General features: G+C 40.9%; 1 protein-coding gene across 3 annotated transcripts in view; it reads left to right on the top strand.

Moving 5' to 3' along the window:
• Nucleotides 1–15,349, top strand: part of capn15 (calpain 15) — a 270,213-nt gene that overhangs the window by 188,461 nt on the left and 66,403 nt on the right. For 2 of the 3 annotated variants that reach the window (XM_048609645.1, XM_048609644.1), the window contains exon 3: nt 5,542–7,081. In XM_048609645.1, the coding sequence (XP_048465602.1) occupies nt 5,542–7,081 (1,540 nt within the window). Of the gene's footprint in view, nt 1–1,274; nt 1,388–5,541; nt 7,082–15,349 lie in introns of those variants that run through there. The other variant, XM_048609647.1, reaches the window with a different exon arrangement.

The raw sequence follows: 15,349 nt of genomic DNA, 5'->3' as shown, positions 1-15,349 counted from the left end.
CATGATTTAACTGTAGAAGGACTAACATCAAACCCAAGCCCTGTTCCACAATTCCATATGCTCATCTATATTCTAAAAGTGTCAAATGGTGAACCAGAAAACATTGGCTGTCCTTTCTTGAACTCTTCCAAAACCGTTTGAATGGCAGGAAGAGATGAAAAAAGTCAGATTGGCATTTATGTAGCAACGTTCATGGTGTCAGGATGTTCCAAAGCACTTTACCAATGAAGTTCTTTTGAAATATGGTCATTTGTGTAGTGTGGGAAATGTAGCATCCAGTTTGCACAGGGCCAGGCCCACAATCAGCAAAGTGATAATGACCAGGTAGTGTGATTTTGAGTGTAGCATTTCTTCAGGGCTGCAGTGGATATTTAATCTCGAATACAGCTCAGTGGATATTTAATCTGGATTACTGCTCAGTTGTCTGGAGAGGCCTGGAACTCACAACCTTCTGACCCCTACAAAGTACTGCCGACTGAACCAAAATAGGCACAGTTGACTAATTTGATCAAACTCATGGAACTAGAATTTTCTTTTCTCCTCTCTCCTTTCTTGCTCTCTCTTCTTACTCATTTTCTGTTCTTTCCTTTCTCTTTGTATTTGTCTCTCATTTTGTGTTCTTCTCTCAATCCGCCTCTTTTGTCCATCTCTCTCTGGAGTCGGTATATACTTACAGTTCATGTGACTGGTTCCAAACAAGTCAGATCGCAATTTGAAAACCTTGGTTTAATCTGTGCTTTGTCAGCAGCATTTGGAGAGTTAATTCAGTATATGGATGTCATTTTCTAGATTTACTATTGCAAGATTTTGGTAGCCCTGCATAATGGATGCACCATTTTAGCAATCACTGGCCTCCATCATTTGGAATTTAACTTCCAGAAGCACAGGGAGAGCAACTGGTTGCCCCATGGTGTCTGATGCATGCAGTTAGTTCTGTGAAATTTCTATCTTGGATTGGTATTACAGGGTAACTCATATCTTCAAATCTGCAAGAAATGCAACTGAGAACAAGAACCATTCTGGTGTCTGGTGACCACTCTTATCCCCAGTTCTTTATTAATAATTCTAGACGATTTTGTAAATGAACTGTTTAGAACTGTGCAAGTTCAGAAGTTAGTAGTTAATCTAAAAAAAGATCAGCAGTAAACAGTGATCATTCTGAAACTTTGTTAATCTGTTCAGGGAGTCAAAGAGTTAAATAGAAAGAGTACTGCCATATTCAACAAATTAACCAGGAAGTATATTCATGCAATTGCGATCGTGTTTCTATTGCTGCCTCTCAGGTTAAAAAACAGCCTAGATACTCTCTCCAAATCAGAAAACTGATGGTTTGAAGTGTAATGTTTGAACTTGTTTTATATCTTTGAGGAGAGCAGGCAGTAGTGAGGTAAGTTCTCCTGTGGTGGATATTTTGCTGAGGAGGTTGTACTAAATCGAGTTTTACTTCAGGTCCCAGTCAACTATAGAATGAGGAAAGGATTCAACTTGAGAAAAAAAAAGTTGTTGCGAAAAGGTAGAACTTTTACCCATCAATTTACATTTAGTTCCCCAGCCCTGGGATCTTCCAACCAAGCTCTGTGCCCTCAAGATCAGTGAGGGTGGGGCTCTGAAAAGTGACTGTCATAAACTATGCTGAACACTGTTAATGGCTTCTAAGATGTGATTTTAATCTTATTTTTGCTCTGATGTGTTTCTGAGTACAGTCATAACAGGTAAGGTACATTTGGAATGGTATGTAGGATTACAATACACTAAATAAGATGGGGTGGGGGTAGATAAAGCCAAAGAATGATATAGTACGGTAACCCAACTCGTTCATGCTGACCAGGTTTTCTAAGCTGAACTAGTCCCATTTACCTGCATTTGGCTCATATCACTCTAAACATTTCCTATCCATGTCATTTACCTGTCCAAATGTCTCTTAAATGTTGTAAATATACCCACTTGTACCATTTCCTCAATTAGTAATAATTGCAGAAGAACCAAAGCAAACTCAAAATGATTTTATACAGTGAGTTATATGTTCTGAACAATGTCATAGAGATGTACAGCTCAGAAACAGACCCTTTAGTCCAACTCGTCTGCAACGGACAGATATCCCAAATTAACCTAATCCTATTTGCCAGCATTTGGCCCATATCTCTCTAGACGCTTCCTATTCATATACCCATTCAGATACCTTTTAAGTGTTGCAACTGCACCAGCCACCACCACTTCCTCTGACAGCTCATTCCATACATGCACTAACCTCTGCATGAAAATGTTGCCCCTTAGGTCCCTTTTAAATCTTTTCCCCTCTCACCTTTAAACCTATGCCCTCTAGTTTTGCAATTCCCCATCCGGGTAAAAGACATTGCCTATTTGCCCTGTATAAGACCCTCATGATTTATAAAACTCTATAAGGTCACCCCTCAGCCTCAGCCTCCAACACTCCAGGAAAAACAGCCCCAACCTATTCACCCTCTCCCTGTAGCTCAGACACTCTAACCCTAGCAACATATTTGTAAATCTTTTATGAACTCTTTCAAGTTTCACATCATCCTTCCTATAGCAGGGAGACAAGAAATAAACACATATTTCCGAAAGTGGCCTAATCAGTGTCCTGTACAGCTGCAATATGACCTCCCAACTCCTATACTCAGTGCACTGACCAATGAAAGCAAGCATACCAAACACTGCCTTCACCACCCTGTCTACCTGCATCTCCACTTTCATAGAACTATGCACATGCACCACTAGGTCTCTTTGTTGGGCTACACTCCCCAGGGCCCTACCATTAACTGTATAAGTCCTGCCTTAGTGTGCCTTACCAAAATGCAACACCTCCCATTTATCTAAATTAAACTCCATTTGCCATTCTTTAGCCCATTGGTCCATCTGATCAAAGTCCCGTTGCACTCTGAGGTAACCTTCTTGGCTGTCCACTTCACCACCAATTTTGGTGTCATCTGCAAACTTACTGGCCATACTTCCTATGTTGACATCCAAATCATTTATATAAATGACAAAAAGCAGTGGACTCAGCACCAATCCTTGCTGCACACCACTGGTCACAGGCCTCCAGTCCAAAAAACCAACCCTGTACCACAATCCTCTGTATCCTACTTTCGAGTCAATTTTGTATCCAATTGCCTGGCGCCCCCAGATTCCATGTGATCTAACCGTGCTAACCATGCTAACCATGTGGAAACTTGTTGAATGCATTGCTGAATCCATATAGACAACATCTACCGCTCTGCCTTCATCAATCTGCTTTGTCATCTCTTCAAAAAAAACTCAATCAAGTTAGTGATACATGATTTCCCTTGCACAAAGCCATGTTGGCTATCTCTAATCAGTCCTTGCCTTTCCAAATGCATGTAAATCCTGTTCCTCAGAATCCCCTCCAATAGCCCCCTGCTATGTTGTAAGATTCCGTGACTTGACTACCTCGATGGCTAAAAATGCAGCATGGCAACTGGAGGTCGTTAGTCTTTAATTTGTCTGCTCTAACCACAACAGCTTCCAATTATAAATACTATTACATAGGGAAAAGAAATCCCAACGTATTTTAAAGGAGCGTAACTGGAATTTCCGAAACAGATTGAAATTGATATTACAAAAGAAACCGATTTCAGCTGTTTACTGATGTCTACTCAACTCTGAGTTAAGATGGGGGATCCAACCTGTTGGTCTTAATATTGTATCCAGAGTTACATGGGCAACTTTATTTCATCTCATCAGTGGAACATCACTAGTTCATCCAGACAAGGGAATCAGCTTGCCTCTTTAAGAGCTCACCGTATGGGAAGTTACTGATGAGAACCTGTCTCTTCTTTCTCATTATTCTGTACCTAGCCTTCCCACTCATGCCGGCGGGTGTCTTATCTCACTATGCTTTGACCTAAATGTGATGATGTGTATGAGAAGGAATAAGCTGCCCATGTAACCTTGGATGTAATATTAAAACGAACAGCTGGATCCATCTCCTGTCAAGGTTGAATAGATAGCAATAAAAAGCTAGAATCTGTTTTTGTGAAGGCAATCTCAGTACCTCAAAATGTTGCTGGTTTGCACTGCAGAACAGACCTATCATTTTCAAAATGCTTCCACAGCAACAGAGCTATGAGAACGTAATACAGTCTGAAGTTAATGGCAGAGAAGGTGACTGGATGTATGGTAAGCTGAGTTGTGTAGATTATCAAACTTAGAGACTGGATGAATGGACTAGGGGTAAATGACTGCCCTTGGAAATTTATCATTTGAGTTGCCCTGGTCAAATTGAATTTTGTAATTGAGAGGACCTGCTCAAAACAATGTTTGTTTTGGATATTTAGTACAGGGCAGAAGTGAATATAGTGGTATTGAAAACAGAACTTCTAATGAAAGGTGACAAACTGCATCATTATCTATTCACAAAGGCTGCCAGACCTCCTGAGTTTTTTCAGAAATTCCTGTTTTTATATTTCAAATTTCCAGCATCTGGAGTACTTTGAATTGTTGCATATTATGACTCTGAATATTCTGAAACATGAACCCATTTATTGTAGCATTTAATCAGGCGTACTCCACTATGAAAGCCAATCACTTACCAAAATGATGAACAAAATGTTTGAAGTTGTTACTTCCTCAACAGATTCTGCTTGGACTGTATTGTTGTATATTTAGGCTACCAGAAAGTTACATGCCATAGCTGGGAAGGAGACAAAAATCACTTTAGAACAGTAAATGTACAATCTGAGTTTTCTGAACCACCACTGGAGTTAACTGCGAGGAAATATTCTTGCTTCAAGGTTTCGAGGGGCTGTGAGTGAACCAATTTGTAGTCTTTTCCCCTCCTTTAAAGACACATACACCTGAAGGAGATAGTAAATACAGTCATTTGTATTTATATTAATCCATTGGCTTCTTATTGCTTATTCATATTCCATTTACCAATGTTATTAGTAGAACAAGTCTGCCGCTTTTTATTTCACACTGCTTGTCTTAAATGTAGCTGCCCCTCCAGTAATGATGGCATTGCAGACTAGTGCATGCAGTTTTGTTTACATTGGTGCAAAGTCATCTGAGTGTTTGGACCATGAGCAAATAATTCTTTATCCATTCACTTGGGAGTCCGTGCACTAATAACTGCTAAGGCTATTACCATGGTTGCTTTGTTGCAGCTTGCACCTTTTGTGTAACTGATTATTATAATCTTGGCTGCAGTTCTAGTTCTTTTAAAATTAACTGCCTTCAGGTAGGGTGCTCAAGGGTGTTGGGATAATCGAAGTGAACACCGGACTGCTGTTCCTGACCATTTCCTGAGGAAATGCAGTATACGCGTATGTAACAGGATAGGCTGTGCTGGGATTCCCCTCAAGTGACAGTGGAGTCACTGTCTAGACTGTCAGCTGAAGAAATGACCCTTTAAGAAAGCTTATTGGAGGGCTGCTAGTCACTTTGGGGTGATAAATATCAGTACCTTGGTTAAGGGCAGTGGGAGGGAATGGAGAGATTTAGAATAACTGAAGCTATGTCACTCCATTAATTAATTGTTGTTTATCTTTTCTTCCCCTCTAGTACCTCCCAGTTGCCTCGTGCCATGGCAACAACAAATGAGTGGCCATGTACCCGGTGCACTTTCTTGAATCCCGATGTGCTGAGGCAGTGTTCCATATGTGAGGCCCCCCGAGAAAGACCAGACTTCAATGACATCCTTCGGCTTAGCACAGAAGAGCAGCAGTGGGCCTGCACCCGATGCACTTTCCGAAACTCAATCAGCAAGAGCCAGTGTTGTGTTTGTGGGTCTTCCCAAACCCTTACTCCTGTCATACCGCCTGTACCCACAACAAATGGACAGCCCAAAAATCAGCCTGCTTTGGATGAACAGCGAGGTTCTGCTGGACAGGACAGTGGGAGATCAGCAAATGGTGATATCAATGGCAACTGTTGCAAGAACGGTACACCAGTTACCTCCAAAGCTTGGGCCTGCCAAAGGTGCACTCTTCATAACACGCCATCTGCTAACTCGTGTTCAGCCTGTGGGGGACCTCGAAAGCTTTCTTTGCCTAAGATCCCACCTGAGGCTTTGGTTGTGCCTGAGGTTTTGACTCCCGCTGGTTTCCAGCTGCCCTCAGGGCCATCATCAGCAACCTCCCAGCTCAGCAATTCAACTGACCCAATGGAGGCTGATGTGTCACCAATTCAGGATGCAGCCACAGAGACTGAGAGTCCAAGGTCTCCAGTCACAAGTCCACTGTCGCCAATGATCCAGAATAATCCAGTGCCACGAAGCCGCAGGGAGGTACCACCAGCTGCCAAATTCCAGTCGCCCAATGCAGACTCACCGGTCCTCTCGGGTGGCATGGTCACTGCATCTACCTCCAACACCTTGGTTCCAATGGCCCGAGGTGCTCCCCAGGGACAAGTGAAATCCTCCACAAAATTGCAAGACCTTCTTTGCACCAAGAGGCTCAGTGTTTTAGATGAGGAAATGGACTCATCCCCGAGTCAGTGGAAGTGTACATCTTGCTCCTTTATCAACTCTGCTGCAGTATTAAAATGTGATGTTTGCAGAACCATGAAAGGCGGAGACATCATAGACCTAACTGGCGAAACTGTGAGGTTCACCCCGTTTAGTCCCTCCAGCCCAGATTTTACCATATGGACCTGTTCAAAGTGTACTCTGAAAAACCCTACTACTGTCCAAAAATGTAGTGCCTGTAATTCCTCCAAACTCCATGGCTTTCAGGACCATAGTCATATGGAGCGGGGACCAAGATGCCCAGACTGTAACATGGAGAGGGGGCTGAATGGGTGTGCATGCACCACATGTGGAGGCAGGTCCTCAGCAACACGAAAACCCATTAAACTGTTCCCTGTCCAGCTGCCTACCTCTCGGGAGAAATCCAATGAGTGGGCTTGCCCTGCTTGCACCCTCCTAAATGACTTGAAGGATAAGCATTGTGCAGCTTGCCATACTCCACAGCAGTATTTCACCCTGAGGAAGGGCTCAAAGCCACTGAAGAGACGGGAAAGCATACTTGTTGAAGCACGGCGGAAGACTGATGAGGGAGAGGCCAAAGAGTTGTGGGAGAATATTGTGAAGTTTTGCCAGGAGGTAAGCCTGATCTGTAAATTGAGTTTATAGTGTCTTGGGTAGACTCTAGTGTCAAATTACCCCATGTAACTTATCAACCAACCAACTAACCACTGAGTAGATTTGTAGGTGAGACAATTTGCAGCAGCATTGCAGTTAGCCACTATGCTCCGAACTATCAGCTGTGCTGTCTACTTCGGAAGAGTGTATGAACAAAGGTCATTCAGTCTTTTGGTCCTGTGACTCCATTAAATTAGATAAGGCTGATCTGTACCTCAGATTTACAATTCTTGATTCTATAATCCTTGATGTCTTGCTCTAACAAAAATTAGTTCTTTTTTGGAGAAGAGATTTCCAGACTTACACTTAATTTTAAGGCTAAGCTTTATGCTCCCTTGCTCTGGACTGTTTTCCCCATGCCCCATGCCGCGAACACCATCACCACATTAAGAAGGGAAACGTAATCATCTTAAACAGCTCAATTAGATCACTTCTTAATCTTCTATACTCAAAGGAATGCTTATCTGTGCTTTGTTCTGTTCCTGACTTTCAGTACATCTCTGGTAAATGGAGAGCTACTTTTGGTTGCTGATCAAATATATTGAAGAGGGATATAGCAGATGCCTTTAACCGAAGTAAACCGTGAATAGTTGGCATAGGCCTCTTTTCTAGATGAGGGTACGAGAGTGTGTTATGATGATTTTGTTTTTGTACAAAGCAACACAACCAAACAAGGTTTTTATTAGTGCAATACCTAGAGTGAGATTTATTTTGTATCAATATGAAATATCATGCAGTGTCCCATCCTGTCCATTCCATGTGTAATATACTAAGAATAATGAAGGAATGGATTACACAACAATAATACCTCTGAGGACTTCAGGGATGTCATAGGCTCAACTGAAGATTGAGCAGTTTCAGAAATACTCTCAGAATTTAGGTTCCTAAAACTTTTTAAGGAATTTTGTTTTAAAATTAGTATCAGATGATGTAAAGTGTAGAGTATTGCTAACTTTAGTTGAACTATGTCATAAAATCTAAAAAGAGACTCTCATTTATGCAGTATTTTTATAGAATCATCAATTGTGCTGCTTTACGGTAAATGAAGTACTTTTAAAGGTGGTTGTAAAGTTTCCTTGGGCGTGCAATTTGTACACAGCAAGTTTTCATAATCTGTAGTAGAATAATGACTGGATTTCTTTGTATAATTTTGATTGAAAAATAAGTACTCACCAGGACACTGATGAGGATAGTTTCCTGCCCTTCTTTGGAAATAGTGTTGTAGAATCTTATACATCCACCCGAGCAGGCAACTGGGCTTCAGTGTAAGATGCACTGTACGATACAATGCACTGTACAATATGATACAGCACAGGAATAGGCCGTTCAGCCCACAGGGCCTGCGCCAGTTCCTGTTCCTTATTTAGACCCCGTACTTATTGCCCACTGCCTCTGTACACCTCACGTTCATGTATCTATCAAGATATGCCTTAAATGTTGCTAACGTGCCTGCTTCCACCACCTCCACTGGCAGTGCATTCCAGGCACCCACCACACCGTGTGAAAAATTTTCCATGCACTTCTCCCCTAAACTTCCCCCCTGTCACCTTGACCTGTGCTCTCTTTAAGTTGATCTTTCCATTCCTGGGGAAAATACTTGACTATGCCTCTCATAATTTTGTAGACCTGTATCAGGTCACCCTTAAGCCTCTATCTTTAGTTTAAATACTTATCCAAAAGACGACGCTTCAACAATGCAGCACCGCCTCAGCACAATGTAGGAATATCAATGTGCTACCCATATCTGAGGTGTGTAATAACATGTCTGAACAGATTGATTGGGAGATATCAAGAAATGTCAGTGGAGTTTTTTTTAGTGTGGGACTCAAACTTGGAACTTTGTGACCTAGGGTAGAGAGTGCTACTAGTTGAACCACTGCTAACTCTCCAAGTGTAAAATCACTTCCCAATTCAAAGGATAGAATTTTCACTGTAGTTCACCTATTTTCAGTACTTCTATCAGGAGAGATTTATAGAGATGATTGAGGTGTAATTGTCTTTTGATCAACCTCTCTGTACCCAGGTGTAAAAGGGACATAACACTGGCTGTATTTCTGACAGAGAGCAACGTCCATGTGCACACCTTATTAAACTAATCAACTCGGAGTGATGTGTCAATGACTAGTACCACAGGTAGAATGGTGCTCTTGTGAAGGCAATCCACTTTCTCTAAGCATAGATCAATGAGGCAAAAAACATCTTGTTTTTGAATCTAAAAAATATGTTTAGATGTTGGTTTTACTTCTTTTAGTTGTGATTAAAGTTGCAACAGACAAATGCTGTCGTTATTTTTGACATTTCCAGCCTGTTTCAGCAGCAACTCACTATGATGCCTAGGGTGTTGAATAGTCTTGACTAATTTTACCAGGCTGATTTCAGAACAGAATTTCCCTTTCATAATCTCTGTTAGGTTACTCCTTCTGCTTGTGTTCTGTGAAGAGAGCCCCAATCTATTCAGTCTTCCCTGTGACTTCTTAGTTCAGGTATTGTTCAAACAAATCTTTTTCGTGCTTTCTCTGGAAACTAGAACTGCTCACAGTACTAGAGAGTGGTCTAACCAAGACACTATACCCTCTGGTAATGAATACCAGTGCTTTGTTGCAGTCTTATTAATCCGCATCTCTCCTTTAGTGAGTTGTGAATCTGGATCTCTGAGCTCTCTACCTACCCCATTAGGCACTTTATTTTCCCAAGAATTATGTGGCTTCCTTACATTTCTTACAGTTCCCACCTAATTTGAATATTTCAATCTTGCCTATACTGAGGTTTATTTGCTAATTACAAGTCCATTATGTAAATTTATAATGTCTTATCGGTGTATATTCATAGCTGAGTGTTTAAAGCAATGGATTTGAAATCTGTGAAGTTTCTCACATAGGTTTGAATCTTGCCAATTGTGTTTCTCAACATATAAATAAGGGTTCTTGCAACACAGTAGTAGCATCCGTACCTATAGGCCTAAAGGCCTGGTTTCAGATCTTCTGTCTCGGAGGTGTGTCATAAGATATCCAAATAGGTTGGTTAAGAAGAAATATTAATGTTTTCCTGTACTTTTTGTCAAGAATTCCTCAACATTAGATTGATTCATTCTCTCCCCACCACCAAACAATCTTCACAAATTTGGTAATTGTATTTCCAATTCCTAGCTAATTTATGCAAATGGTAAACATCAGTGTTCAGCTCTGATCATTATGGAACACCAGTTCCCACAATTTACCAATCTGTGTAAAAATCTTAAGATCAATCTGTGTTCCATTTTACAATGAGCTTTCTGTCCATTCTACTACTTGTCCCCTGATTCTACATGCCATCCTCTTGTCATGGGTTTATTATATGGTGCTTTATCCAAATATAATACGTCCACTGCATCACCTGTATCTAACTTGTTGCTAATTCAAAGAATTCAGTAAGGTTGATCTTGCATGGTCTGTTTTTGAATCTGGACTGACTACATTTTATTATATTTTCAGTTTCTGAATGTTTTTCTGTTTTTGTATTCATTAATGGGATGTAGGTATTATATTTGCATATGTGCTCTTCCTGAAATCCTGCTGGTGAAGGATGGAATTAGAGCTGATCTTTATTCAGTTTTGCAATTATTTACAAAGTGAAACCCTCCGAACTCCACCACTCCCAGTTTCACATGTCTCTACATATGCGCTCAAGTGGATTCCCAATTACTGCCCTCAACCTACTTATAAATTATCAATAGTATAAATGATTTAACAACTCATCCTTAATTGCCTTTAGGAAGGCCTCTTCCCAAATGAGGGGTTCGCTAGGCCAGTTCAGAGGGCAGATACAAATCAACCACATTGTTACGAGTCCAGAGTCACTTATAGGCCTGATCTGGCAAAGACATAAAATTTCCTCTTGAAAGAACAATAGCGAACCAGGTGGGTTGTTAATGATAGTCCAGTTGTTTCATGGTCACCAGTACTGAGATTAACTTCTTTTCCAGAATTACTGAAATAAATTTAAACTCCTGAGCTGCCATTAAAGGACTTGAACTCATGTTTCCACTTCCAATTGTGTAAGGATTCTATTATGGTTCCTACCATTTACATTTGAGATAACTTTTCTATAACTGTCCAAACTGAATTCATCTCTTTTTCTTTATAGGAATCACATAAGCTGTCCTCAGTCCTCTTGTGCTATAATAATGAATTTTTATAAACATGTAATAGTGCCTATTCTGTCTTGATCCCAGTTACCTTGAACATGTTAGAGACACTTCGTCTAGACCAGGGATTTTTCCTTTACAGATTCGGTAATCATTATCTCTCCTTTTCTATCCTTTAATATTCTTTAATGTCTTTAGAAGAAAACATCAAAGAAGACCCGGTGTCCTGCCCACTGTGTTTGTTTCCCTTGGATGGCCTAGCTAATTATACCTTTTAAATTTTTCTGGTAAATAATTATTATAAGACTCATAACGTTTATAGTGATTTTATCAGGAGTTTCAACATATTTATCTTCATAAGCATTTACTAATATAGAAATCTATGATTATTTTTAAATTTACATTTTTAAATGTTTAGAATGGCAATGGAGCTGTGAAATGAAAGATAAGGTTGAGCAGACTCAGCTCCTCCACGTATCATCAGAGAGCGGGTTGCCAGAAGAAAATGTGATTAGCCTAAAGGTGGATCTATTTTTGGGAACAGTTGTGTAATACTGACCAATCGTGCCTGATAGCCCAAATAGCCCTGAAATATATATTGACAATTTGGAAATCAGGAGGTTCAGTATGATAAAAACTGGCATATGTTACCAAAATAAATGTTATTGTGAAACTGATACAAATTGAATGAGAACTGTTGATGCTTTTGACGAATGCCTGCTAGTGAATTATGACATACATGTTACAGACATGTCTCCAAATTGCTGTCTTTGTAAAATAAATTGTTGAAAGATTAATCAAAAATGTTCAGTAACAAAATCCAATTTTTGGCAAATTAATTTGTATTTTTTTATGTACATCAAATGCATTCCACTACAGCATCTCATTTAATATACTGTCTGGTGAATTGAGCTCCAATGAAGTTATCTCTTCATTCTTCTATGGGATCTAGGTGTTGCTGGCAGAGCCAGCATTTGTTGCCTTACCCTAATTCCCATTGAGAAGGTGATGGTGAGCCACTTTCTTGAACCACTCTTGTCCATTTGATCCTGCAACAATGGAGGATCAACAATATAGCTCCAAGTTAGGATAGTGACTTGGAAGGAAATTTGCAACTGTTACTGCTCGGAAACATCTGGTGCCCTCTCCTTCCAAGTGGTAGAGGTTGGAAGATCCTAGATTAGTTGCTGCAGTGTATCTTGTATACAGTATATATCACTGTTTCTATCTACCAAAGGTGAAGGGAGTGAATTATTAAGTTGCTGGATGGGGTGCCAGTCAAGCAGGCCAGTTTTGCCCTGGATGGTATCAAGCTTCTTCAATGTTTTTCAAGTTGCTCTCATCCAAGTAAATGGAGAATTCCCATCACAATCCTGACTTCTGCTTTGTAGATGGTTGACAGGCTTGGGAAGTCATTATTTGAGTTACTTGCTTCAGAATTCCCACCTCGCAGCTACTCTTGTAGCCATAGTATTTAAATGGCTTGTCCAGTTCAAATCCTAGTTAATGGTGACCACCATGTTGTTGATAGAGAGGATTCAGCAATGATAATGCCATTGAATGTCATGGGAAGGTAATGACACTAGTCTTGTCGGAATATGTTACTTGTCATTTATCAGCCCAGGCCTGAACATATTGACACAGAGTGCTTCAGTATTAGAGGAATTGCAAAGCTTTTGAACATTGCAGTGATCAGCAAAATCCTCATTGCTGACCTTTTGAAGAAAGAAAGTTCATTGAAGAAGCAATCCTGGAACTGAGACGATTGACTCTAATGATCACAACTGTCTTTCTTCGTGCTAGGTATGACTCTAACCAGTGCAAAGTTTTCCTACTAATTTCCATTGACTTCAATTTTGCTAAGGCTCCTTCATGCCACATTCAGTCAAATGCAACCTTAATAGCAGCCACAGTCACTTTGCCCCTCGAGTGATAGAGTCATACCACATGGAAACAGACCCTTCGGTCCAACGCATCCATGCTGACCAGGTTTCCCAAAGTAAACTAGTTCCACTTGGCTGTGTTAGGCCCATATCCGTCTAAATCCTTACTGTTCATCTAGCTGTCGTGATTGTAATGAGGTGTACATAATAGAATGAATTCCCTGATTGGAGTTTTTAATCTGACCCGATCAGGGAGCCCTGACTAACAGATAAAAGCAGGAATGTCCGACATCCTGAGGGAGCTGCATCAGTGTCAAGGACTCTGCACGTGTAAATAAAGAGTGACTTGATGACGGGATATGGGCCTCTTTGGAATTATTTAAGTATCTAATCCAAATGTCTTTTAAATGGTGTTACCGTACCTGCATCTACCACTTCCTCTAGCAGTTTATTCAACATACGAGCCACCCTCTGTGTGAAAAAGTTGCCCATCAGGTCCCTTTTACCTCTTTCTACTCTCACCTCAAAAATACACTGTCTAGTTTTGAACTCCCTGAACCTCGAGAAGAGACATTTTCTATTAACCTTATCTATGCCCTCATGATTTTATGAACCTCCATAAGATCACCCCTTAACCTCCTACGCTTCTGTGGACAAAGCCCCAGCCTCAGATGCTCAGGGGTGACCTTATAGATAGAGGTTTATAAAATCATGAGGGGCATGGATAGATGAATAGCCAAGGTCTTTTTCCTAGACTGGTGGAGTCCAAAACTAGAGGACATAGGTTTAAGAGAGAGGGGAAAGATTTAAAAAGAACCTGAGGGGTAACTTTTTTGGGCAGAGGGTGGTGCATTTATGGAACAAACTGCCAGGGAAAGTGGTGTAGGTGCCTTTTAAATGTAATATGTAAATAGGAATGGATTAGAGGAATACTGGAAAAAAGGACGAGGTCAGATTGGGATGTCTGGCTGGTGTGGATGAGTTGGACCTAAGGGTCTGTTTCCGTGCCGTATGACTCTATTATTGTAAATAACCTCTCGCTATAACTCAACCCCTCTCGTCCCAGCAATATCCTGGTAAATCTTTTGTGAACCCTCTCCAATTTAATAATATCCTTCCTATAGCAGGGAGACCAGAACTGTACAGAGTACTCCAAAAGTAGCCTCACCAACATCCTGTACAACCTCAACATGACGTCCCAACTCCTATATTCAGTCGTCTAAGCAAAGGAGAGAAGTGTGCTAAATGCCTTCTTAACCACCCTGTCTACATATGATGCAACTTCAAATAACTATGTATCTCAACCCTTGCGTCTCTCTGTTGAACAACACCACCCAGAGTGCTGCCATTAATGTGTTTAAGTCCTGCCCTTGTTTGTCTACCAAACTGCAATGCCTCGCATTTGTCCAAACTAAACTCCATCTGCCACTTCTCAGCCCACTGGAGGTTTATTCGTAATCTTAGATAACCTTCTTCATTGGCCATTATAACACCAATTTTGCTGTCATCCACAAAATTACTAACCATGCCTCCTAAATTCTCATCCAGATCATTTATACAAATGACAAACAAAGTGAACCCAGTACCGACCCCTGCAGAATACTGCTGGTCACAGGCCTGCAGTTGGAACAACCACCCTCCTCCACCACCCTCTGTCTCTTTCCATCAAGCCAATTTTGTATCCAACTGGCAAGATCACCCTGAATCCCATGTGATCTAACTTTACTAATTAGGCTATCCTGCAGAACCTTGTCAAAGGCTTTACTAAAGCCCATGTAGACAACGTTCAGCGCTCTGCCGTCATCAGTCTTTTTGGTTATGTTCTCAAAAACTCAATCAAGTTTTTAAGACACAATTTCCTCACACAAAGCCAAGTCGTCTATCCCTAATCAGTCCTTGCCTCTCCAAATGCAAATAAATCCTATCTGTCCGAAACACCTCCAACAACTTACCCACCACTGATGTAAGACTCACCAGTCTATAGTTCCCAGGCTTCTCCTTGTGCCAATATTTAAGAATGGCTACAACATTAGCCACCCTCCAGTCCTCTGCCATCTCACCCATAGCAGTAAGTGATACAAATAACTCTGCTAGGGTCCCCACAAGTTCCTCCCTAACTTCCCACAGTATCCTGGAGTACACTTGATTAGGTCCCCGAGATTTAACCACCTTTATTTCTTCTAAGACTTCCAGCACCACCTCTCCTATAATGTGAGATAACAC

Source organism: Rhincodon typus, chromosome 21 (genome assembly GCF_021869965.1).
Source record: "Rhincodon typus isolate 14 chromosome 21, sRhiTyp1.1, whole genome shotgun sequence".
Taxonomy (NCBI): domain Eukaryota; kingdom Metazoa; phylum Chordata; class Chondrichthyes; order Orectolobiformes; family Rhincodontidae; genus Rhincodon; species Rhincodon typus.
Note: the sequence above shows the minus strand (reverse complement) of the source record. Positions and strands in the feature narration are given on the sequence as shown.